The sequence below is a fragment of the Stegodyphus dumicola genome, chromosome 3, assembly GCF_044657685.1.
Source record: "Stegodyphus dumicola isolate Sdum_Otavi_A_Nest chromosome 3, ASM4465768v1".
NCBI classification, from domain to species: Eukaryota; Metazoa; Arthropoda; class Arachnida; order Araneae; family Eresidae; genus Stegodyphus; species Stegodyphus dumicola.
The window spans coordinates 277,789,838-277,815,835 of record NC_140770.1 but is presented as its reverse complement, the minus strand read 5'-3'; the positions used below and the strand labels follow the sequence as shown (position 1 = coordinate 277,815,835).

The 25,998-nt window shown below is 32.8% G+C and overlaps 1 protein-coding gene across 2 annotated transcripts in view; it reads left to right on the top strand.

Annotated features, from left to right (window-relative positions):
- Nucleotides 1-20,766, top strand: part of Zpr1 (zinc finger protein Zpr1) — a 55,257-nt gene extending 34,491 nt beyond the window's left edge. Inside the window, exons 10-13 of one of the 2 annotated variants that reach the window (XM_085814207.1) lie at nucleotides 7,148-7,309; nucleotides 14,688-14,777; nucleotides 20,334-20,399; nucleotides 20,560-20,766. In XM_085814207.1, the coding sequence (XP_085670333.1) occupies nucleotides 7,148-7,309; nucleotides 14,688-14,777; nucleotides 20,334-20,399; nucleotides 20,560-20,679 (438 nt within the window). In that variant the 3' untranslated portion in view covers nucleotides 20,680-20,766. The remainder of the gene's footprint in view (nucleotides 1-7,147; nucleotides 7,310-14,687; nucleotides 14,778-20,333; nucleotides 20,400-20,559) is intronic. The other variant, XM_085814208.1, reaches the window with a different exon arrangement.
- The last annotated feature ends 5,232 nt before the right edge of the window (nucleotides 20,767-25,998 follow it).

Here is a 25,998-nt window from a genome sequence, read left to right as displayed (position 1 = left end):
AAAAATGTCATTAAATTTAGATACATGTGAAAAAGTCAAAAATCTGCATATGATTTGTTTCTTTCATGCTGATGCTTTATAAAAGTAATTTTTCTCTCATTCCCAAATGAACAGACTTCACTCCTTAAATAAGCACAGCTCATTTCACCCTCCGTAAACTGGGAGTTGAATGAGCATTTAATATTTCACTAAATCACAGTTAATTTGTGATAAGTTTCTTCTACATCATCAGCAAGTAAATAAAATCTTTTGATGGATTTACATTATGATCAATTAGTAACTCTAAAAGAAATCTTCTGAATTTTTTTGATAAATAAAAGGAATTATTAATTTTTTGTGTCTGTAGGTTTAAAAAAAAGTTATATGAGCAGTCATCTATCATACTATCACACATTTATATTTTTTTATGTGTGTGTTTTGATTATAGTCTGTGAGAGAATTCTTCTGAATATAATTGAATTTGTAGAAATTAATGAGCAGTGGAAATTTTTCTGTTTGAAATTTTAGGAAGAATAATTTATAACAGTTTATCAAAACTTATATACAGTGGATGGACAAAAATATGGAAACACCTTGTGAAATGCATGTTTGAAAAGAAAGATTGATTTTAATGAAATATGTAGGTGGCGCTGGCGTTTTTAACTACTGACGTCACCTATACAACTTCGTAAATGTGCTAAACAGTTCAGTTGTTGTCAAAGTACTGGTACGTGAGGTTGTCATTGCATTATGTCAGAGTTAACAGACTTCGAACGTGGGCAAATTGTTGGAGCACGTATGGTAGGTGCTTCCGTAAGCAAGGTAGCCGAGGTGTTTAGTGTTTCAAGAGGTACTGTATCGAAGATTTATTCCGCATATTTGAAAAGCGGAAAAACATCATCTGCTAAATCACAGCGCGGACGAAAGTGTGTCCTGAGTGATCTTGACAGACGATCATTAAGGGCAATCGTGACGAAAAATAAGAAGACCACAGCTGCAAAAGTTACTGCTGAAATGAATGTTGTGTTACCAAACCCTGTGAGTACCAAAACAATTAGAAGGGAGCTTCATAAACAGGGAATTGCTGGCCGTGCTGAAATTGAGCCTGAACATAAAGCCTGGACTATAAAGCAGTGGAAGCGAGTAATATGGTCTGATGAGTCTTCTTTCACATTGTTTCCCACTTCTGGCCAAGTTTACGTCTGGAGAACGCCATCTCAAGCCTATTAAACAGACTGCTTGTTGCTAAGAGTGAAACATGGCGGGGGTTCTGTTATGGTTTGGGAAGCCATATCGTGGTTCTCTTCTCTGCTAGGCCCATGATAACTGTGTCAGGGCATATGACTGCCAAGATTTATGTGAACATTTTGGCCGATCAAGTTCATCCCATGGTACAAACTTTGTTCCCCGATGGTGATGGTGTCTTCCAAGACAACAAAGCCGTGTTCACACAGCTCACATTGTCCAGGACTGGTTTTCTAAACACGAGGATGAGTTGTCCCATCTCCCCTGGCCGCCACAGTCACCAGACCTGAATATTATCGAACCTTTGTGGTCTACATTGGAACGGAAAGTGCATTCTCATTATCCACCACCAACATCGTTATCTGAACTAGCCACCATTTTGCAGGAAGAATGGTATAATATTCCCTTGGCAAACATACAGGAACTGTATTTATCCATTCCGAGGAGACTGCAAGCTGTTTTGGATGCCAACGGGTTTCTTACACCATATTAAGCAAAGAAACATGTTTTTTTAAAGGTGTTTCCATATTTTTGTCCAACCCCTGTATATGAGCAAAAAGTAATAACTAATGTGTAAAAAGAGCATATATCTCCGAATCCAGTAATAAATTTATATTTGGATGGGGTAATTGGCAGCTCCTAATTCTAAGTCAAATGATTCCATGGTTCCAATGAATAGTCATTCTAGTTTTAAAAAGTAATTTTTTAAAAATGAGCTTCTTCCCTTGTGTGTTCTCATTATATAACGGGTAGTGCATCCAACTAGCACTGGAAGATCCAAGGCCTGAATCCCTGTGATGACTCAATCATCCTAGTTGATTTTTAGTGTTTCTTACTCTAAAAATATCTGATAGCTCTACAGTAGCACCCAGGGCTGGCGCAATCATTTTGCCACCTAGTGCAATCTTTACCTGAATCTTGATATTATTTTTAAATTGTGCTTGAAGACGGAGGTGATTTTGGTCCAGATAAAACTGGAATTCAGCATTTTTTATGCTTTCAAATCCAAAGTTTCTAGATTTATAAAATGTACACTCATTATCTTTCTGAAATGTAATTTTAGAATAGCTATATCATTCAGTTATTATAAAAAATTTGCATTTTTAGACTATGAAGGCTGTTCATAGACTGAATAAAGCTCGGTAAGAAGTTAAACTTCTTGTCTGAGTGAACTGAGTTTACTCAAATAAAGGGGAGAGGAGAAAAAATATTGTGAAATTTTGCCTGAAACATGGAGGTAAGAAAGGAAGGAGTGGCCAAATCGTCATTAGAAGTGAAGCACTGCTCCGAAGCTTCGGTCAGCTTTCAGTTTTTTGTTTACATTCAGTAGCTCTTTTGACAGTGCTCTGATAGTATTTCGACACATGACAGTTCCATACAAATCGAAAAACGGGACACTTCCACATAAAAGAAACATTCCTAGTATGATGGATAATAGCAATTTGTATAGTTTAGCGACATTTACGCAAAAATCACATCTTGGTTATTTTTCGATAACTAACAGTAGCGATTTTGATTATGAATTTTTTTCATAAAATTTTAAGCTGTTGAACTATAAAAATACAGATTTTAGCAAAAAAAGTTATGCTCAAAGAATAAAAAATACCTCACCGTACCTTTAAAATTTCATTTTTCGATACCCTTAATACAGTATTCGCTACTTTTATTTTATGTTCCAGACGCCAAAATGTTTTAAATAAAATAAATTTTTTTCACATCCACATATTATTGTAACATGTACTTTTTAAAATTAGTGTAAATTACTTCACTCGAAAAATATAGTGAATGCACAGAAATTAAAGATTTCCACATGCCGGAAATGAAAAATATGAAATATATATGCGTATTTGTGCATGTGCTTCCAAAAGGCATGTATCTGCCTTTAACAAAATACCTAAATATTTATTAAATTATTTATAAATGTATTTGAAATGAAGGATTTATTCATTCATAAATAACTGTGAAAGTTACTGTGAAGATTAATGATACTGTTACTGTGAAGACTAATTATTAAATGTATGTAAATTTATAATGATTATAAATATTATCTAAATATATAATAATATTAACATTGAATTGTAAACATAAATTGACATCCTGTTGACAAATACGTTATAAAACTATTTAAGTAAGAATTGTTCGTACTGGGAAGCAATCTGTTAAAAGGTATTGTAAAGCAATTTCTATGAGATGTGTATTTAAAAAAGTAATAAAGAAGAGTTTTGGAATACATATTGTTGAAATTAAGGGTAAAAAAAATGTGATAAGTATAATTAAAAGAATTATTCCCCTTACATTTTCTAATAAGTCAGTTACAAATTTTAAATAATATTTAAAAAATAATCCTTACTGTATTCCCTTTCAGTAATATTCAGTATAAGTTATATAAGTACTATTTAAAGTTAATATAAGTATATAAGTACTATTTAAAGTTATTTTCAGTTAATATAAGTACTATTTAAAGTATTTCGCTATTAAATTAAAAGGTTCTCTAATTTGAAATGGACCGAATAGAGTATTAAGTGTAAACTGACTTATAGTTTCGATTTAAAAGATGCCTTAGAAGCTAAAAAATCATGTCATATTTGAGAAAGTATTTTAGGAAGAAGCTCTATAAATAGAAAAAAATAGAAAAGAAATAATGCATAATTTTAATAATACAGTAAACTTTGATCTTAATTTTTATAATCCTTAACTGAATCAAATTGAATTACCTTATTTTTTTTTCTAATGTAATTAACGAAAACTTGTGAAAATATTTCAAATTAAACCATTCTGAGCAAACTGTTCTGTGAAAAGTATAGCATTTAATTCCGTTCAGAATGAAATGTTGTTTAAAAATGTATTCTTTTCCTATACTTAGAATTCTGAAGTACTGTAGAAAAGAAAATAGTACATTTATATGCATATTTACGACGTAATTACAAAATATTTACATCCGATCATGTCAAAACCCATTGAACTCAATGGTAAATTACCCAATGTTTTGGTCACCAAAGAAGGGATCGTCAGTGCTTCAAACCAGGGTATGGGGAAACCTGTTTAGGGCCACTTCATTTAACTTCCTACCTCCATGGCCTGAAATATTCGGTCTAAAAGAAGATGGAAAGTACCTTATATTCATTCATAAAACTGATTAAAATCTGTTTTAACTTGCTTACATGAACCTTTTGCTTAAAGTTCATTTATTTATATGCTTTGTCTTGTTACAGCATATAAAATGTCCTTGAAAACTGATAGCATAGATGCTAGGCAGGCTGAGAAGTATTTTTTCTTCTCATGATATTACAAAATACTTGTGCAGCATGTTACAAAATGCTTATGCAGCAGAAAATTCTTTTGAAGATCCTTCTTGTAAATTTATTAGGAGTAATCTGTTGAATAACTTGACACCTTACTATGATTCTTTACATTCCTGGAACCATTCTCTTCCCTGTAGCAGTTTCTTACATCCAATACTTGTTTAATGTGCATACTTCAAGTTCTAGTTTAATACATAAAGTGAAAAGTCAGTGTCTGTATCAAAATGTCTTGCTGATCATCAAGGCGGGGTTAAGACCTTATGCACTGCCCTTACATATGCTTATGTCCATTTTTTTTTCTTTATTCCTTCTCTCCCTCTCAGTTTCAGTTTAGCTACCCTTTGCATTCCATGGTTGGGCCCTTTTCTTCTTGACCTAAGCTTATATAGTACATGCTTGCATTGCTTAACCCGCGAGCGCACGCGCTGGGTCCAATAGACCCGCCCGATTAAAGAAACCTTTCTGAAAATGCCTCTATTTTTCCCCAAGTGGTTGTAATTCAGTGTAGTCTCCTCCAAGGCCATCTTCTTTATGTTTCCGAAGTTTTTTGCCGTAAATTTTATTTGAAGTTTTGTTTTAATCAGATCGGGTCTTTCAGACCCAGTGCGCCTATTCGCATTGCTGTAAGGTAGTTCTTTTGTGGTAGTAAAGAAAACAGCTAACATGCCGTGTAATTTACTGAAAACGAAAATGAGACTGACATTTATTGCTTTCTTGGAAAAGAGAAAAACCTAATTGTAAAAAGAAAGTCTAAAGTTGATGTTAGAACACCTGCTCATAATATTATTACTAATTTGCCTGGAAACATCGTTAAGGCAAAATATGTGTAGACTTCAACTGAACCGTGGTAACTTTTACTAAGAGAACAAATGTTGCTGAAAGTCATCAGTTATACAAATATTTATATTGCATCTATTTCTGACAGCTTTCAAAGAGAGAGAGATGCTCATAACACAACTCTAACTGAAATTTTCACTTTTAATAGGTCTTTTATATTTTTGTGACATCAAGTCATCTCATGTAAATGTACGGGATCTGCTGGCAATAGAAGGAACCGGCTTGGAAATTTTCCACAAAACTATATCCTACAAATGTTTTCTTTTTTTTTATAAAGATGTTTGCGTTTTGATGATATAGGAACTCGCGTCATCAAGAATGAATCAGATAAACTTGCACCTATCAGAGAGTTTTGAAGATTTTGTGAATAACTGCCAGAAATGTCACACTGTCGGTGAGTTCATAACAATTAATGAAAAACTTGAAGCCTTACGAGAAAGACGTTCTTTCAAGCAGTATATCCGTGATAAACCTGAATAATAACTCCTGACTAACCTGAATAAGAATATAATGAATTCCTAATAAATTCTATATTAATATAATATGTTTTTCTATTCCTTTAAAAAATTTTATTTCATAAGGAATATTACAGAAATTGAAATTAAAATATTAGTATTTATAGTTTGCATATTCTTTAAGTTTAATCATAAAATTTTGGCATAAGTGTAAGACTTTTACCTGAAGAGTAACAGTTTTTTCTTCAAAAAACAGGAGCCGGGTCTTTTGGACCCAGGGCGCGTGCTCGTATAACTCAAAAGAGCGCGTGCGCTCCCAGGTTAATGATTAATTTAGTCCTACCAATGGTACTGGACTTCAGGAAAGGAAACTATAAATGGAGTCATTTTTCAGAGATTATGTTGTGAAATATTTCTACCACAAATTACCAAAGTAAAGAAAAGAACAATTTAGTTCCTTATCTTCTCGGTAGTGCCCAGCATCATCATAATCCGTAAGGAAGTTGAACGCAAAATGGTAAACGAAATACATTTATTTAACACATTAACAGATGTTTAACATAGAATAACATTCACAATATATGTACAGAGAGCGTTCAATAATGAGTCATTATGAGAGAGTTTTAACACTGTCCTTACATATCTACATGAAGGACTGAGAAGAAGGAAAGAAAAAAGCTAGTCACTCAGTTACTCTTCTGTAGCACACCCAGATTAGAATCTGTCACCTTATCAGCAGCTGTTCATCACTGTATATCAACAGACTGAATCTCCCCTCTCTTCCCAAACATGCTAAAATGTTGCAATCAGTTTTTAAATGCTGAGACCAAAATGTTAGGCATCTGGATGAAATGATATAGGGAAACATAAATTAATTCTGAATCAATTTCAAGAAAACATATTTGTTAGAAAATATATATGTATGCTTGTTTGTATGCATTTCGTATTAATATTCTGAATTATTTATAATATGGCATTTTTATTCCATAATAGTTTTTAAGATTTTTGCAATGGGGTCGCAATCACCTCTAATAAGAATTAAATACTAGACCAACAATTGATATTTGTAAAAAAGATGTATGTAATGCAATTGGAATGGCATGTCTGGAATTTGTGATAACTATGTCTTTTTTGTATTGAGATTTATGAAATTCCTTTTTGAACTCTCAGAACTTCATGCAGACATTAAAAACATCAGATAGCTGTTACTTAGAACTTGCTCTCAAAACATATGAAACTGAAGTTTGCATGTAATTTTGGATTTCAACAAATATAGTATTATAATAAATTGTTTTTAATCTGTTTAAATTACCTAATCTCTTTAAATAGGTGTTTAAATTACCTGACGAAAACTGTAAAGTTTTTTGTAATTCTATTCAGTCAGATACATGTGCAATTTCTATCAAAGAACTAGAATTGGAAGTTGGAGCAGCTGCATTTGGCAGTCGATATACAACTGTTGAAGGAATTCTTTCGACAATCAAGGATGAAGTATGTTTTTTTTTTCATTTTTTACTAATTAAATTGTCCTCATGCTCTGGTTAAGGTTTTTACGCATTTAGTTAATCTGCATGCAATAGTTGTTGAATTATCAACAATTTAAACTGGTGTTAAGTCTAATGAGGCAGAATTTGCTTACGTATGAAACTCTTAGTAGTTTAGTGAATTAAGTCAGTTGGCGCAAGAACATAAGGATCTTTTGGACCAGCGGGAGGGGAAGTCAAGTTATAGTGCATCCAAATTTTGTCTCCCTACCCATTGGACAAATTGCTTGTTTTGGTGCAGATAGGTAATGACTGCCATTGGTTAATTTATTTTGTAATAAGTTTCATTATTTAATTTGTTTGACATTTCCTCTGTTTGTTAATTTGGCTATTATTTTCATTTGTTAATATATAGAAAAGCATTTGGAATACAGTCAAAAGTCGTTAATCCGGACTCGTCGGGACTTCGGCGATTCCGGATTATCGATTTTTACGGATTATAGATCATCAGTTTAAATCTCGTAAGATGGCATGCAGAAATTCTAAAATTAAAAATATGAAACCGTAATTTATGAAATAAAGAACAATTATGATCTAAAGGGTATCAAAATTTGCAAAAAGTAAAAGCTTAATATTTATTTGTTTACTTTATTAAACATTTCTTTCAATGTAAGTTGTTTAAGTTTTGCTTCGTTTCATGTGATAATACTTTCTCTTTAATTCTATTAAACAGACATAATTTCTTGTTCAGTTACAAAGTTCCGCCGTTCAAGTCCTATAATTGCTGTGTCAAGAACACCGACTAATTTGTCAATCGAAATTTTTTTGTTTTCAATAACCTCTGTCACTTTTCTTCGCTATCGGAAGCGAATTATAATGACGAGAAACTTGTTTTAAATCATATCAAAGACGGAGCATACCGAGATGAAATACTACATTTGGTAAGGAATTATAAGCCAAATAAAATAAAAACATCTGCGCTGAAGATAAGGATAGTGCTGACAAATCAACTTCCAATTCATTACGCGCCCGCCGCCGAGCAGCGTGAAATTGATAAACAGATTTCGGATTTCAAAACATACTTTCGCTTTAGATCCTTTACATATTAACAAATATATATCGGAAATTCTATTTGATATAATCGAAAGTTTAAGCTTACTTTTATAAAATTGCTCTTACAGTCTGCAAAAAATAATAAGCCGGATGCAATTCGAAAATTAAGGAAGAACGCAATCATCAACATTAACTGAAATAGATAATTATTTAGCTTATACGTCCATTATACATAAAATGCGCACGCGAAAACGTATTCTGCACTTGCGCACACTCATATGCGCAGTCGTAAAAGGTCTTACGCGCACGCGTGAACGCCTCTGCGCATGTGTCAACGCGGCGCATGCGCAGAAAGTTTTTAGTTTTGATGTCCGGATTATAGATCATTCCGAATTATGGGTGTCCGAATTAACGACTTTTGACTGTAGTAAATTGAACAGAACTTAATAAATTCTCAAAAAATAATGCAGGGTGTCCCATGTAACATACCATCCATACTTGACAATTAGATGCATTTGAAGGAGAAACATGAAAAAACATATGTAAATAAACATGAAAGAGAGGTGTGATTTAATGTACAGTGCTTTTTTCTAATCCCATATGAAAGAAATATGTGATTGAATACTTTCACAGCCTCTTTATTGTTATCTTTCAGATGGGCATCTGTTTGTGATTGTTACTGTAACCATTTTACATCCTTGTATGAAGTAAAAGAAGTATTGAAATTGTGAAAAATTTTGCGTGTCATATTTCAATGGAAATATCCATTCCGACAGTTTCTGAATCCATTTTGACTATTTTTTTTTTTCGTTACTTGTGCTTGTATGGATAGAAAAAGGGACTCATTTTTCCAAAACAGATTGTAAAATGGATTAAAAATTTAATTTTTTTGTGATGTCTGTGCATACATACGTATCTCATATAACTCAAAAGCAGTTAGTCATAGAACACTGAAATTTTATATATGGGGTTCCTATAGTGTGAGTACATTCCTTTTTTATTGCAATACCATTACCAAAAATATATGTATGTATACCCACCCCCGTACCTGAATTAAATGTCTTTACTGGTCCTTTATTTTTGCAATCGTTGGTCATAAACATATACTTCCAACTACAGAAATGATTCAAATGATGAAAATATTCATGTTTTGACAATGTGAAATTTAAAAAAAAAATTAATTTTGGACAAATAACAAAATCTAACTTTTAATGTGGTCTTCCTGTTCTTATATTTGTTAAAGTTTTATACTCGTTATGAAAAAATAAAATTGTAAAAAGTTTAACTCCTGTACAAGATTTGACTGTGATATTTAATTTTAAAATTTGCTATTTTTTATGTCATTTTAAACTTGGCTTGAGGGAGCAGTTAATTAAATTAGAATAATTCAAGGAAGTACCTTTAGATGAAGTGCAGCACAAAGTGTATTGCTTCCTTGTACGGAGTCACATCAAATTTTTTTCAAAATAATCCTGTAAGACAGGGTTTCTTAAACTGTGGGGGTCGTGGGACCTGCAGCAGGGGATCGCCAAAAATTTTAGCAGTTTTGATATTTATTTAATTTATTATAATAATTTTACAATTACTAAATATTTTTACACAATGTATTTGAAAATAGATAAAGATAAGGCAATACAGACAAAGAAAAAAATGAAAACGTTTCAACACATTCTTTTTATAATATAAACGTTCATTTTCCTTGCTTTGCACGTGACTATGTTATTTCATCTGTTACTTATTTAAATGTTTCACATTGTTCTATATCTTAAAATTAGAAATTAAAGTTAATGACCTAAAACTGCAATAGTATATTACAGTACAAGTGAAAAAATTGACAGTTTCACTCACGCGTGTCTCGGATTTACACAATACTTATGTGGTCCCAAAAAATTTTTGTAAATATTATGGTTTCCTGGGGGACATGAAAAAATCTCAGTGATTAAAAGGATCGTGACTGAAAAAAGTTTAAGAAACCCTGCTGTAAGAAATAGTTCAATGAAGAAAAAAAAAAAAAAAAAAGACTGCCAATTTTTTTGAGTGATATTATATTTAAAACACTAGTTTTCTGTAGGTGTATCAGCCTTTTATTATATATGGAGATATCTACTTAACTTCATATTATCCTGTGTTTGTCTATTTGCGTAATTGTCCTAATATAATTGCAGTTGCTTGTGAAAAATTACAAGCCCAGAATATCATGGCAGTTTGATTCCAGTGAGAAGTACAATTCGATTATCATTTAAAAAGAAAAAAAAAAAAAGTCTCATCTTTAGAGGCAAAGAACTCAAGTAGTGCTTGGCTGACATTTGCTTCAGTTTTGAATTTTCTACTCTTGAAAAAATTTTGTGAGGAGAGAAACAAGTGATAATCGGAGAATGCTAGGTCCAAGGAATGTGGTGTTTACAGCAAAATTTCCCAGGCTAACTCTGCGATTTTCTGACAAATAACCAAAGCAGCGTTTGATCTGGCATTATCCATGATGCATCATGATGTGCTTCCTGTTGAACATTGCAGCCTCTTTTCTTTGAATGCTTTGTTTAAATCATCCATTTGCTGGCAGTATCTCCCCAAATTAAGCTTTTTATTAAGTTTCGAAAGCTTGTTTGTATATTGGTCCTAGGATAGTATCTTATTCAGGTTCATGCTCAGTTTAGAGATGGTATGGCATATTGTCCAGGCTGACAGTATGCTCTTTTCTTAATGATGTTTTTCTAAGTAATCCATTTTTTATCACCACTTATTATCCAGTCCAAGAACGGTTTGCTCTTGTTCTGAGCAAGCAGACATGTTGCGTTTGACAAATCGATCATGCAAATGTTTGTCATTTAACTCATGAGGCATCCATCTGGAATATTTATAGACCATCTTAGTTTCTGAACATTGTCTGAAATGGTTTGTTGAGCTGAGTTAAGCTTTTCTACGTTTTTTGACTGCAATGTCAAAAAACGGTCTTGCTGTATCAATGTCTTGACAATATCATCATTGATCAAAGATGGCTGCCCAGAGAGTGGATTAAGATCGAAATCACCTGCTACAGATTTTTCAAACCATCATCTGCACATTCTGTATCGAACTGCATCCCAGCTATGAACTTTCACTAAATAAAGTCCGAAATCCAGACGTCCATTATCCGGAATGATCTTAAATCCGGACCTCAAAGCCACAAAATTTTTTTTTATATGTTTTACGCATGCACATTTCATTTTTCCTTCCATAATAAAACATGTAGAGATTTTCACTTAAAAATTCCGATTCTTAATTTCACTTAGGTACTAAATAAAATACTTAATTATGGAAAAACAATCATGTAAGCATAAATTTGTGAGATTAATAATTTGCTGCTTGGCATACACCTCAAACCGAAACATTCTCCTATTTTGCATCCCTGAAGCCGACCTGGCGAGTCATTATTTATTATATTTTGTTTTCATCACCGCATGTTTATCAATACATGACAGCTTCAGTAATAACTCATGCAGTGATGTCTAAACTTTTTTTTGTATTAGTAATTGAATAACAAGGGTATGGCAACCTTTTATGCTAACATTAATTATGCTTGGCGATGATTATAGATTTTTAAATGCTCTAAGAAATGTTGATGAAGAAAAATTCAACAAAAATTTATTTTCATATGCTAAATATAGATTTTGTTAATGAAACTCATGGGCCAAAAAGATTACATTTAGTGCTATTTTAATTAAAAATAACTGATATGTTATTCATCATAAACCCAGAAGCGGCGGCAGAATATGTCGTCACCGCACGCCAGAATTTAGTAAAGAGGAAATTTTTGGAATTTGGGGAAGCACCGAGTGGCAAAATTAAGGGATGAGAAGTTTTTTGCGATTTAGCAAAAGCACTGGCATCCAAAGTTTAGTCGCTGTGAAAATTTAGAACTTAGGAAGGCACTTTGTAGCAGAATTTAGGACCCGTAGAGACTGCACCAGGCGGTATCTACCACCGGCCCTAGATAATGCCTTAAGTATATTTATGCAGGACTCAGATTAGTTTTAAGCATGTGCAAGAAATAAACGTAGGTATAGTAAATAACTAAACTAATACAATTCAGGCTTAAATCAGTACGCAAAAGGAGCAAGACAAAATTTATTGAAGTAACTTGGCTTTTGTCGCCAGTCTTGTGATACACAGCCAATAATGTATAACAAACGCTGTTAAGGCATTTCAGTTAATCTAGGAGACTGTGCTGCTCCCTAATCTTCTAATTTGATCCAGCTTATTATTTTGCAGACTGTTATTATTACGGCAATTTTATAAAAAATAAGCTTGAACTTTTGATTATGTCAAAAAGACTTTCCAATTCTGGAGCTGCCAAAGGATCTACGAAGTGAAACCATGTTTCTATGTCCATTAAATAAAAGTTGGAATTGCTGCAAAAAATGGATAAAGGCATATCCATCTCAAAATTATGCGAGGAGTATGTATGGCATTGGAAAGTCAACTGTATATGACATAAGAAAAAGGAACTTTTTGAATTTTTTGTGGAAGCAACTTAAACAACTTACATTGAAAGAAATGTTTAATAAAGTAAACGAATAAATATTGAGCTTTTTTTTTTTTTTTTTTTTTTTTTTTTGTAAATTTTTGATACCCTTTAGATCATAATTGTTCTTTATTTCATAAATTATGATTTCATAATTTTAATTATATAATTTCTGCATGCCATCTTACCAGATTTAAATTGATGATCTAATATTAATTCAGAAGTCAAACAATCTAATATCCAGAAATAATGATGATCTAATATCCAGAAAAATCCCAAATTTGGAATCGCCGAAGTCCCAACGAGTTCGGATTTCGGACTTTGTACTGTATTGACATTTCTATGGCATTTCTTCCTTGTCGGAATTCATACGAAATACAGTGTTTTAAATGAAATTTATGGGTAGCCATGGTTTACACAATCACATCTCCCTTAATGACATTCTGGTAGACCTTATGATATAATGATTTAGAAATATTGAAGTACAGATGTCAATGTCGTAAAGAAGCCAGTACAAATATATTTATATTCTGGCACTTGTTGTTGAACTTTTTACATTTTTGGTGTCGCTGCAGTAAGAAGAGAAGCAGTGTCAATATGTTAACTGCTAACAAAAGCACAGACCAAAATGTGGTGATATGTTTTCAAAATGTAGTGATATGTGTTGTGGTGATATGTTGGTTTTAAAATAATTTGAGTTTTACTTTACAGTGCTGGTTTCAGTGTGCTTTATCTTAATTGGTTGGTATTTAAACTTCTAAAATTATTATTAGCTAAAGCATTTATGCATCATTAACCATCTCAGTTGTGTGGGTTATTGGATCTGTCATGAAGTGTCCGAACATGATACTGTATTTAAACAGCATTTATTAGCTAAATTTGTACAATTACTTTTTTTAGTCTCTATTTTTATAAACTTACATTCATCAATATGGAAGTTATGTTGTTAAAGAAAGTAAGAAATCAAAATATCTTAAATTATACGTTATTATATACGAAGTCACGAAAAATCTCATGACTGTATAAAGACGGTCATGGCACTGAGAGGGTTTTAATTAAATTAGGAAGGGAATTAAAATTATTTTGGAATTAAAATGTTGTTTCACGAGCTTGGAAAACCTTCCAGATGATAGATGCAGCTGTAAGAAAGGTTGATGGTGATCGGTCAAGGAAAACAAGTGTCTGATAACCAATATATTGCCTTGCACTTAAAAAGAGATTGAAACCAGACAGCGAGCGACACTGCTCAGCATTTGTGCATGGCAACTGGGCAATAGGTTTACATCGGCAGTGTTTACAGTGGTGTAAAAAACACAAAGACTGGACACCTCATTATTGGACTCACGTTCTCTCTACCGATGAGAGTCATTTCAGTGTAATAAAGGAGTCTCGGTGCCATTTGATATGGAGAGAGTAGGGTCATGCTTTCAACTCACTGACATCAGGGAAAGAGTCCATTAGGTGGTCCAGGCGTGCTTGTATGGGGAGGCATTATGATGAATGGACAGACAAAGCTACACATTTTCGATAGAAGTTCACTTATCGGATATCATTACTCTGATGAGGTTTTCCTTCTCTCACGTAAATATTTCTTAGAGTGCCATTGGTCCTGAATTTGTTTTTTAATGAATTAACTGGAATGAAGCTCTGTTGCTTAGAAAGAAATTTAAATATCTGTTTGATGATATTTATGTAATTACCAAAGTAAAAAAAACCTGATAAATTATCTAGTTGTGTCTAATTTATGCTAAAATTGTGAAATATAGCTTTTTAAATTATCATCTGTTTAATATTGTTTGACATACCAAAGTGTTATTTATCTTTTTTAAAGCTAAAGCTGAGTAATCCGTTAGCTACGGGAGACAGTGGAGATCCATTACTGAAAGAAAAGATGGAAAGTTTTTTAACAAAATTAGATGAGGTAATTTAAGAAATTTTAATTTTAAAATAGTGAATAAAAAGTACTATATTGTATCATTTATTTGCACACAAAATTTTGGTAAAATTATGTTTATATCATTTATTGTTTAGGCCTGAATGTAAGATGATGTTATCCCCCTCTTAAATTTCCTATATAAAAAACATACTCATCATTATAAATACAGTGTAATACTTAAAAAACATTTAAGATGTTTTACTGCCTACCCATTTATTTATGTTAAAAGAAACACATTTATACTCGACTCCCAGTTATCTGTTGAGAGGAGATGGCAGTGTTGTGAAGTATCTGCAGGACTGTTCCTAGGCCATTGCCTGCCTGTGTACATTCCTATGATTGCCACCTCCAAATTTAAAATAAAATGCTCAATAATTAATAAAATTTTTATTTCATACTCACTAAGTACTTACATATGACAAGTATTTACAATGAATTCAAAATATTTAGACATGTTATCGCAAGAATCTGTCTGCCTCTGATTTTGGGTGCCCGCATACTTTTACGACCTGCACCCCTGCTAGGAACGGCCCTGATATCTGTGTGTGTTCTCTCTCCCTGAGGTAATTTATGGAAGTAATGTACTAAATTATCATAAACAATTTTATGCCTTTTCTTTTCATCCTTTGTTTTACAGTTTCAGGAAATTCATTCAATTATTTCACTAAAAATGGTTCCTGGTGAGACTATCAGACAATCTATCATCCCATTTGTCAAAGTAACTCCAGGTCAGAAGAATGTTAATGCAGCCTATTAAAGCTTTAAACTTAACAAATGCATGTCCTGAGCTTACAAAACAGTCTCTGCTGCTTGCAGAATTTAATCTAACATAAAATGTAAATTAACTTAAAGTAATTTAATGCCATAAATTCACAAAAACAAAAAGCCTGTCAATGTCTCAAACCAATCAAATTGTGTGAATGAACTCGGCTAGCAAAAGGCTAATGCCGGTCTAAACACTGAGATGGGCAAGGACATATTACAATGGTCAGCTGTGCTGCCAAATTTCTCTCTCTAACTTTCAAAACTCTGTATTTATGCACATGTAGTTAATTTCCACAATGGAGGTTAAGACAAGTAATTGATATGTAATTAAAAATCTGATGGGGTGTCTGGTCATTGCCTTCCTGTATTTGTTTATTGTTCTATTGTACTAACATTCATCCTGTTATTTATAATTGTTATTTTGGATGGTTTGCTTTGAATAAAAAGTCTATTATTTTTTTAATTATTTTAATTAAGCTCAGTTTTATATATTAACCAGGGTTCGTAGCGGTCCTTATAAGTGCTTATAAGTCCTTATATGTGAAAATAAAATATAAAGGCCTTTATAGGTGCTTACTTTTTCTTTAAGGCCCTTATTTTTTGTTTTTAGTGCTTTTTTTTTAATGAACGCGCAATTTTTCCCCGTACCAAAGCCGAAACTAAATAAACAACTTTTCTTCCTAATATGGAATGTCAGATGGTGAATCATACTCCCGGAAATAGCTTTTTCCCCCTTTCTCTGCATAAACATAACCTTTGGTGTGTGCAAAGAGTACAGACAGGTGCCCGTCGTTCTGTTGGTCAAAGAATTGCGAAAGCAGTAGAAAATTCCGGTACATTCGGCATTCTTTTCCTCCCACCCAAATACACATTTGAATTTCTATCAAGATCTTAATAATTTGCATTCTCGTTTCGCTTGGTCAGTTCATATCCATGTTTATTATGTGATCGTTATGCTTATATTATGAGCATATGTATGAATGTTTATAATAACATAGTTGCAGTAAATGCTGAAGTATAGTAAACTTCCGAAAATTGTTGTGTTTTAACACAGATTAGCTTTCTAAGGAATAATATTCAGAATGGCTTATATAAAGGGAAAGTAATCGAATAGTCAAAATAATTTCATTTTTTTTGGCCAATACATTATACAGTACGAAGGTTGGGAGGTTCTTCCCTTTCTCCGCAAAATCTAAAATATTGAAACTGTTACAGTTTGCTGCAAAACAAGCAACGAACCTTTTTTTTTTTTTTTTTTTTTGTCACTTTCCAATCTGGATTGAACAGGACTAAAAGTTCTGCGGTCTACCAACTTAAGCGAAGAATGAGTCTATTCCGGAAATTTAACGCAATCTGTTGAAAATTAGAATGGAAAACACCCCAGATTGGTAAGTCTCTTTCTTTTCCTTTATTTAGTACTTTATTCTCCCAATACCGACAGCTGTTGAATCCGATTGCATAATATCATGTAGGGAAGAATTACGGCGCACGTATTGCGCAATAACGTTTGCGATATTTTGCAGAGATAATTAATTTTGATGTTCGGTCCGAGATTTTTTTATGAACACTTAAAAGAGTTTTACTGTGCTTGCAAAGCAGAATATTTTTCTGTTCTGTTGGCTTGTTTTTATATGATGCACATATCGAAATGTCAAAGGCATTTATTTAACGGAAAAATCTAAAGAACGGCTACAGTCTATCCCCCCCTCCGCTCCTCTTTTTCAAGTTACGCTCGACTGTCCGAATGTTTGCCAATTTTCAAGTATGCGGGTAGTTAAGATTTTACTGTTAAAGGATGACTGCGTGAAGCAAATTTCTGTCTTCTGATTTCAGAAATGTTCCTCTTTTTTACTTAAATTGCTTTGCTTGCAATATCTGTTAAGGGAAAACTGATATACGATGAAAATTTAGAAAATGTTCAGAATTTAGATTTAAATTAGTTAAATTTCAATATGAGTGGAAAACTAAATTGTTATTAAGTTCCAAGCGGATAGAGTAATTGTGCCTTATTATTATTTATTTCCTATATTTTGAACTGAAATTTCATCATTAAATCTTGTAATATAGTTTAGTTCTGCATAGTTTTTTTCCTCTCATTGTAAACTAGTAAACTAGTTCTGTAAATTGAACTGTTGTTAAAAATAAAAAATAAAAAATAAAAATAAAAAATAAAAAAAAAACTAATTATTTTTCATGGTTGAGGTAATGCTTATTCTCTCTTAATAAATACTGCATTTCGTATATTTTAAATTACCAGTCTAATTTTTAAGGTTATGCAGTTGTGTATAATGTAATTAGACAGGTGCTTATTTTTTTTTCTTAAAATATCCTTGAAAAGTGCTTATAGGTGCTTATTTTTTTAACTAAAATGGGGCTATGAACCCTGTTAACCTTCTGAGTGGCTTAGCTTTTTTTGTATCTGCTCACAAAAACCTGCATTTAATCAGCAATTTTTAGCTAAATTTTTATAATGACTTATTTTTGTCTCTGCTTTTGTAAATTTGCATTCATTAAGATTATATTTACCTTATTTAAGAAAATAAAAAAGTAAAATATTTTAAATTACAATCTATTATATACCAAATGACAAAAAATCTCATTTAAAGGGTTAAACTATGTCTTTTTTGTTTAAAATATAACAGTTCAGTTTTAAAAGTATTTTGGCAGTCACATAACTGTGTAAATACTTTACTGTCTAAATACTGAATACTGTCTAATGGTATTTAATATTATATCATTTTAAGTGATCCGTGTTTTCTGTGTGCACTTGTGCATTGATTTGCTTGGGTTATAAGAAGTTTGGTAAACTTATTTTTATCCCATTTTATGGTCTCTGAACTATGTTCTTATTTTTACTGTAGATAAGCTGATATATGTGATACCTGTATGTAACTATTTTTTAACTCGTGAAACACATTTAGAAATACAGGATTATCTTCTGTTTAGAGCAGTGGTCTCAAACTGGCAGCATACATGTGGCCTCCAGAACAATTTATGTAGCCCACACCCATAAATTAATTATCATTATTAGGGTAAGAATTTGAAAAAAAAAAAGTTTAATATTTTAGTGATTTGGAGTCAAATTTTACATTATTTTCATAACGAAAAGCAAATGTGAATAATTGTTTGAAAGATCTAGAATTGGAATTAATTAAATTTATACTTTGATATAAACTATACACAGAAATTTGAAGATACAAATTTGATTAACTTTATATAGTACTTGTCAAAAGATTACATTATGAATTTTTGCAGTAAAAATAATCTAATAGGAAGTGCATTTACATTTTTTATAGATGAAAAATAATAAATTAGAATAAGAACCAGACTGCCAATCAGTATTTATAATTTGTGATGAAGATACTTTCTAGTAATATTCCTCTAAAATTACAAGTCTTATGAAACTCAAAATGATATGAGAGGTTGTACCTGAAAGGTACAGTAGGAAACAAAGAGGTTTATAATAAACATTACTTTCCAAAGTATGTGCCATAGAAAAATCTAATATATACACAAAAGAGACTAAATTTCATTATTTGTTCTCAAGTTTTGTCTCTGTTTGGAAGTTTTTGTATATTTTTTTAAACCCAAAGGGGTAGTTTTTCAGAAGGGCTATTAATTTCGTTTTGGCATTTTGCATCAGTTCACTTTTCAAATTGTGTCACCAAATATTACATTTAAGAACATTAAATAATGAAGAATCTACATAAATGCATGTATGTTTCTCACACTGTGAAAAAACAAAGGTACATAGAGACATCAAATTGTGAATAACATAGTCCTTCATTCAAATATGGGCATCTGGAAGCCCAAATTTGGAATTTGTTTTATTATCAATTTCATATTTTGTCAAACATTTAAGAATTTCTTATTAAGAAATTCAACAATTTCGAAGTGAGCAATGACAACACTGTATGGGAAAAAAAATTAATTTTATCTCCAGCGCGCGAGACTGTGTATCAGAAATTCTAAAGATATGCTCTTTTAAATTATTTTGCGATATTGCTGTTGACGTTTATGGTTTAAGTACGAAGAACATGATATTTAATAAGAAACACAAAACATTAAAAAATGCCCCTTTGGGCATAACATAAAATCTGAAATCTTTCAAATTTTTTTATTTTACAAGTTAGTAGTTATTTCAATATATATGTTAGTCTGAAAAGTTTAATATATAGCTGTCAATGCATTTGAATTACATATTGTGACCAATACTTTTATATTTCAGGCAAAAAATAAAGTATTAAATTTGAATTTTTGCTTTGGATCTTTTTTTTTTATGTGTATGTTTTGACCAATATTTAGTGAAAAATATTTAATTTTGTTAACATATTTTGTTTTGGTAACAAAAAGAGAACAAAAACTTTTCTTCCTTTGTTTCTTTTTTTTTCATTTTCCCCCTTTTCTTTCTTTCTTTGCTTATTGTGGCTTGTCAGCTGCTTTCAAATCATGCCTTTGACTGGCGTGCAATTTCAGTTTGAGACCACTGTCTTAGCGTATTTACCATATTTTAGAATCGGTGTGTGAAATATTTATGTACAAATCTTTGTGGTTTCTGCAGAAAATTTTTTCTTTAACCTTTTTTCAAAGGAGGAAAGATAAATAAATAAAAATTAAGAATAGAATAGGGCAAATGTTTTACTTAATGAATTTTGTTGTGTCTTTATGCATATCATCTTTGCATAATGTTTTATCATGTAAAGTTTGTATCATCATGCAGCATGCTAGTGTTTGAGAATTTATTTGTGAAGCTGATCACATGTTTTTTCTGTGTAGATTATCTCAGGTAAATGGAAAGTTACTCTAATTCTTGATGATCCCTGTGGTAACAGCTATGTTCAGGTAATTAGGATTTTACCTGTTGTTATATGACTTACTTAGGTTTTAAAAGTTATGCTGATTTCCTCATTCTAATCTAGAGAAATTCTGATTTTAATCTAGAGTTTGTAGACAATTTTTTTTGTATTATTTTAATGATGATGTACTTTTTAATCTCTTTCAGAGTATACATTATCCAAATCCTGATACAAATCTGACTGTTGAAAAGTACAAAAGATCACGGGAACAAGATGAAGAGCTGGGACTGTTAGACATGAAAGTTGAAAATTATGAAGAATCTTAGTATATGTTCTTATCAGTTTTACATAGTTTTTATGCAGTTTAGCAATACTATTGTGATATTTGAAAATAAATGTTAATATTTTAAACATATTTGTCTTCTCGTTGGCATAATACATGATATCATACCTGCCAACTTTTACGAATTTTTCGTAATTTTTACGAAAATGCGTTTGTCTTTACGATTTTACGATCGTATTCCATTTTTTACGATTTTTTCCTTTTTGAAGTGTTTTTAGTGATTTTTGTCGAAATTTTAGAATTTTTCGCCAATTCAGCGATTTTCGCCAATTGCATCGTGTTTTACCGCCAACTACCGACTACTTCGAATCCAGTAACCTGCGGTTTCTCCCCAACTCGCCGCTTAACCAGCCAATCCAATGCGCTGAACTTGTTTCTCCCACTCTTTTCTTTGTGGGCACCAGATTATTTTTTTCGCGCTCGCTTCAGCAGCAAGGGAATTACTCAGCGAGCGTAGATTGTCTTAATACGTTGTTGTTACGAAATGAGTTCAAAAAAACCTTATTCTCAATATTTTTGGCCTGCCTACAAAGCCGAATTTCCAACAATTAAAGAATCCTTCAAAGGAAATAACTATGCATTTTGCAATGTGTGGGTGTGTGACTTCATAATAAGTCACGGTGGAAGAAGCGACATTGTGAAGCATGTTAAGTCTAAAAAGCAAGAAGTTAATGTTTCGGCTTCGACAACGTCAAAGAAAGTGGATAATTTTTTTTTCAAATTTGGCTACGAATTCGGATGCCGATGTCATTTTGGCAGAGTGTTTGTTTACTGCATTCCTCATCGAACACAACGTGCCACTAAGCGCTGCCGAAAACGCCGGTCAGCTTTTCAGACGGATGTTTCCCGACTCCAAGATTGCTCAGAAATATGGTTGTGCTCGCACGAAAACATCTTCTATTGTGAACGAAATTGTTTGCGATGCACAAAGTACAACGATAGCTGCACTCCAGAATTCAGCATTTTCGGTGTCAATCGATGGCAGCAATGACAGCGATCGGAAGCTTTACCCCATCGTTGTCACATATTTCTGTGATGTTTCTAATGAAATGAAAACTCATCTTTGCGTCTTCCATTGTTAAATGGAGATGCTATGGGGGAAAATATTGCCTCCTTGGTAATTAATGAGTTGAAACAACTTAACATCCCAATATCAAACTGCATTTCATTTGGTGCAGATAATGCTCATGTCATGGTGGGTGACAAAAAGGGTGTAGCCTCTTTCCTCAAAAAAGAACAAAATGAATTAATTGTTATTGGATGCCCATGCCACGTAATTAATTTGGCAGCAGAAAAAGCTGCAGCTGCTTTACCATTAAATATTGACCAGCTTCTGATTGATGTGTTTTTCTATCTGGAAAAAAGTGTAAAAAGGAAAGAAAACCTAAAGAATTTCCAAGAACTGTGCTCTGGTGAAATGAGAAAAATTGTGAAACATGTATGCACGAGATGGTTATCCTTAGGCAGAGCGCTAGGAAGGTTTATTGAACAGTGGGATGCATTGCTAAAATATTTCCACGAAGAGACCAAAACGAAACCACAGATCCCATCAAATTTGTCGGCATATAAGATTCCGAAAACCAACTTTGCTTCTAATCAAAATGCTTTAAAAGGGAAAAGCCAACACACAGAATCAAACCCTTTAAAAAGAAAATGCTTAGAAGACACCTCAAAGGTTAACTTTGTTAAAGAAGTTGAAGGGAAGAAGAAACAGTCTTCTATTAGCCGGGAGGAAAGGATTTTCTGTCTTCTTTCTTTGGATTTGAACAAAGCATATTGTAGTTTCGTGTTAAGTACCATTAAGATTTTTGAAAGTGTAAATACCCTTCTACAATCAGCTTCGCCAAAATCTCCCCTGCTTATCCAAATTCTTAATGATCTTTGGAAAGAACTTTATACTAAGTTTGTAAAACCGTCCGTTGTGAAAAACAGTGTGTTGATTCGTGTTGCCTATAATAGTTTGGCAAATCAAAAGGATGACAATGATCTTATAATTGGAAATCAAACCAGGGAATTCTTTTAAATGCTGAAGTGGCAAATTTGAAACAAATTGAAAATTCATCTTTTGAAAAGATTCGTTTTTTTATTGATAAATTTAGATTTTTGTTAACAATCAAAGAAAATGAATGCCATAATGATGCTTTAGATGAACTACAGAACCAATTTTCTGCTGCACAGTTTGAAGACTTTGCCAGTTCTGGAGAAGATAGACTTGATGTCCTCATTGATACCTTAAAAATAATAAAAAGAGCTGATGGAACACCAAAATATGATAGACTATTAAGAGTTTTATGTGCTATTCTCGTAATTCCCCACAGTAATGCTGAGTGCGAGAGAATCTTCAGTGTTGTGAAGAAAAACAAAACTATGTTTCGTTCTTCAATTTCACCGAAAACTCTAGAAAACATTTTAATTGCTAAATGTTATGAGGAAACTAATTATTATGACAGGAAATTTTGCAAAGAATTGTTGGCTATAAGTCAAAAAAATGCACTCTAAATTCATTGCAATAATTTTTTTGTGTAACATTAAGTTCTTGTTTTATGTTTCCTAATAAATTTTTTAGTTACTTCTTAATTGAGATTTACTAATGTAAGTACAATTTTCTTTTTTCTATTTGCATAAATTGTTATTTTTTTAATATCAAAGCATGATATTAATTCTTCGTGTTCTTCTGAATTTTGGAGAAATCTTCTTATCTTTAGAGGTTGGCAGGTATGTGATATTCTAGTTTGCAGGAAATTAATAGCAACAGAAATATTTTAACACAGGACATCAAAAGTCATACAATAAACAATGCTTATTTAAAGTATGTTGCATATATTAAAAATATTTTTCTAAATTCTTGAAATTCGAGCATGATTCGAATAAAAGCAAGCTGCATTGAATAGACGTATTCAAAGGAGTGGCGACACCATCGCTTTTCGAAAACACGGCACAGCTTAAAACGAGCTGTTTAGGAGGGAACGGCGATGTATTAAACAATTTTGAGATAACTTAAGCGTAAAACTGAATTCGAGACGACATTTGCTAGCAGAACTGCGTTATAGAGCCGTAGGCCGATTAGAAGCAGGCCAACGATAGTCTGACATTGCAAAATGGCTGAATGTTGTCTATTCTGTGGTAAGCCAATTGTAGAACCAGTTTCTGACTACTGGCTCGGCCTTTCGAAGACCTACCAAAGGTAGGCAAAGAGACTTCTGCAGATGTTTATATTTGTGATTTAGAGCAGGTCGCAACAGGACTGCAGTTTCAGCTTATATTCTCCCTTATTTTCTGCTGCCCTTATTTCTAATTCTGAAGGACAATATCAGCCATGACATCACACGAAAGGCTGCATGAAAGATATCTGTATTGTTACGTTTTTCTTTTCCTTCTGACACCAGTTGTTACGTTATTTTCTTCCTTCATGTTCGTACGGGGTTCATAGATTTGGAGTGAATAACGACGACACTTGATGAAGTACCGAAACACACTTTATTTAGCCAATATTAATCAGGACAGCTCCAATAACACTTTTTACAGTCATCGAAGATCTACTATAAACACGCTGGAACAATCAGCGGCTCAGCACTCTCAGGCAATAATAGTGGAGATAGCTTCCTGCAAAGCACCCGACTTTGCTTGGTCGTTCTCGGACCTCCACGAACTCTCGAGACTCTCCATGCTACAACTCGCGATGCACTCGACAACACACAGAGCACAGCTTCCGACTCTTCAGTTCAGTCTTTCCCGGAGCTCAACACGCTTTCTCGACGATGCACTAACAGACTCCTTCAGTGCACTCGACGACCCACTCGTTGCCCAGCTGTCAACTCGATCGACTCCGCACTGCTCGCTAGACGAGGCACACTCTCTGAGACACACTAACTGACTGTGGACCAGCAGGGTTTATATAGCTTTCGGCCTGTGTTCGAGAACATTCTGGACTAAACTGGTAAGAATTTGTTCCAGAAGGTTCTCCAACCATCCATGGTATATCGCCAAATGTGGCAACCCTGCCATCCTTGTTATTTTATGGCAACCCTAAAGCTGCTTTGGGGGGAAGCCATCTTACCGCGCCTGTACATTTCGTAACAGTATGTTAGGCGACCGGCACTGTGAGTCCTGTGTGCCTCTCAACACCGGAGGGAATGTTTGAATTGGTCACAAAGTAATGTAAACTGGATTGAAATCAATGGATGTCTGAGTCCCGCTTTACTTTACAGAGTGATTCTTGATGCATTTACATACGGAGAGAAGTAAACACTTAATTTCTTCCGTCTAATATACGGGAAAGGGATACCTGAGCAAGAGATAGATAGTGTTCTGGTATGGAAATTCGTATCTTTAGGTGGGCGCACAGACCTGTACATGTTGTTCCATGGAACTCTGAATGCTCAGAGGTACAAAGACGACATACTGGATCCTGTTCTTCACCCGTGTGTTGTCGCAGATGGCGATACATTCATTTTGCAAGCAGATAATACTCCCTCTGACACCCGCTCTCCAGTTTCTTGAAGAAGAAACTATAATCCAGTTTGAAAGGCCAAGACGCTTTCCCGACCTTAATCGCATTAAGCATGTGCAAGTTTCGCCCACTTTGCTTGCATACTTTATGAGTTATCAATCAGTTTTCCGTTTTTACTTAACTTTTGGAAACTAGTGCATGGAAACATGTTTAAAGGATGGGTGAGTAAAGCATTCACCATCTACTGTTAATAATTGTATTTAAGATAAATATTTTAATCGGGCTATTTCAAGTAATGGTCATCCACGTTCGATAACGATATTTGCCATTTTATTAGCATTTATTATAATTATTTTAATAGGCAGATAATGATAATCTTAATAGGCAGATAGCCCACATATGTTTTACCGTATTCAGATAACTTGACCGGTCATTTTAATGTAGATTTTAAAAGAGGAAACATGAGATGGTAATGTGTATTGTATTGTATTTGACTATTAGTAGAGCTGGTATATTTACAAGGAAAAATTACCAAATTCTCAGTTGATGGTTTACTTATTATTTTTGTTAAAACTTGCACATTTTGCAACCAAATTATGTACAAGGAAGAAAATAAAAATGGGCTAAATTTTTATCTTGCTAGTCTTAATGTATTCCCAGTGAATCCTCTATGTTAAAACTTTAGGTAGTCTATTAAATTAAAAGAGTTTGCAAGCTAAAACGTAAGAATAATGAAGATAATACGATCAACATTATAAATTGAGAAATTGCAAATAAAAGTTTCATCGTAATTTTAAGAATATACACAGAGCAAATTTATGTGTATTGAATAATGTTAAATAAATAAACCTG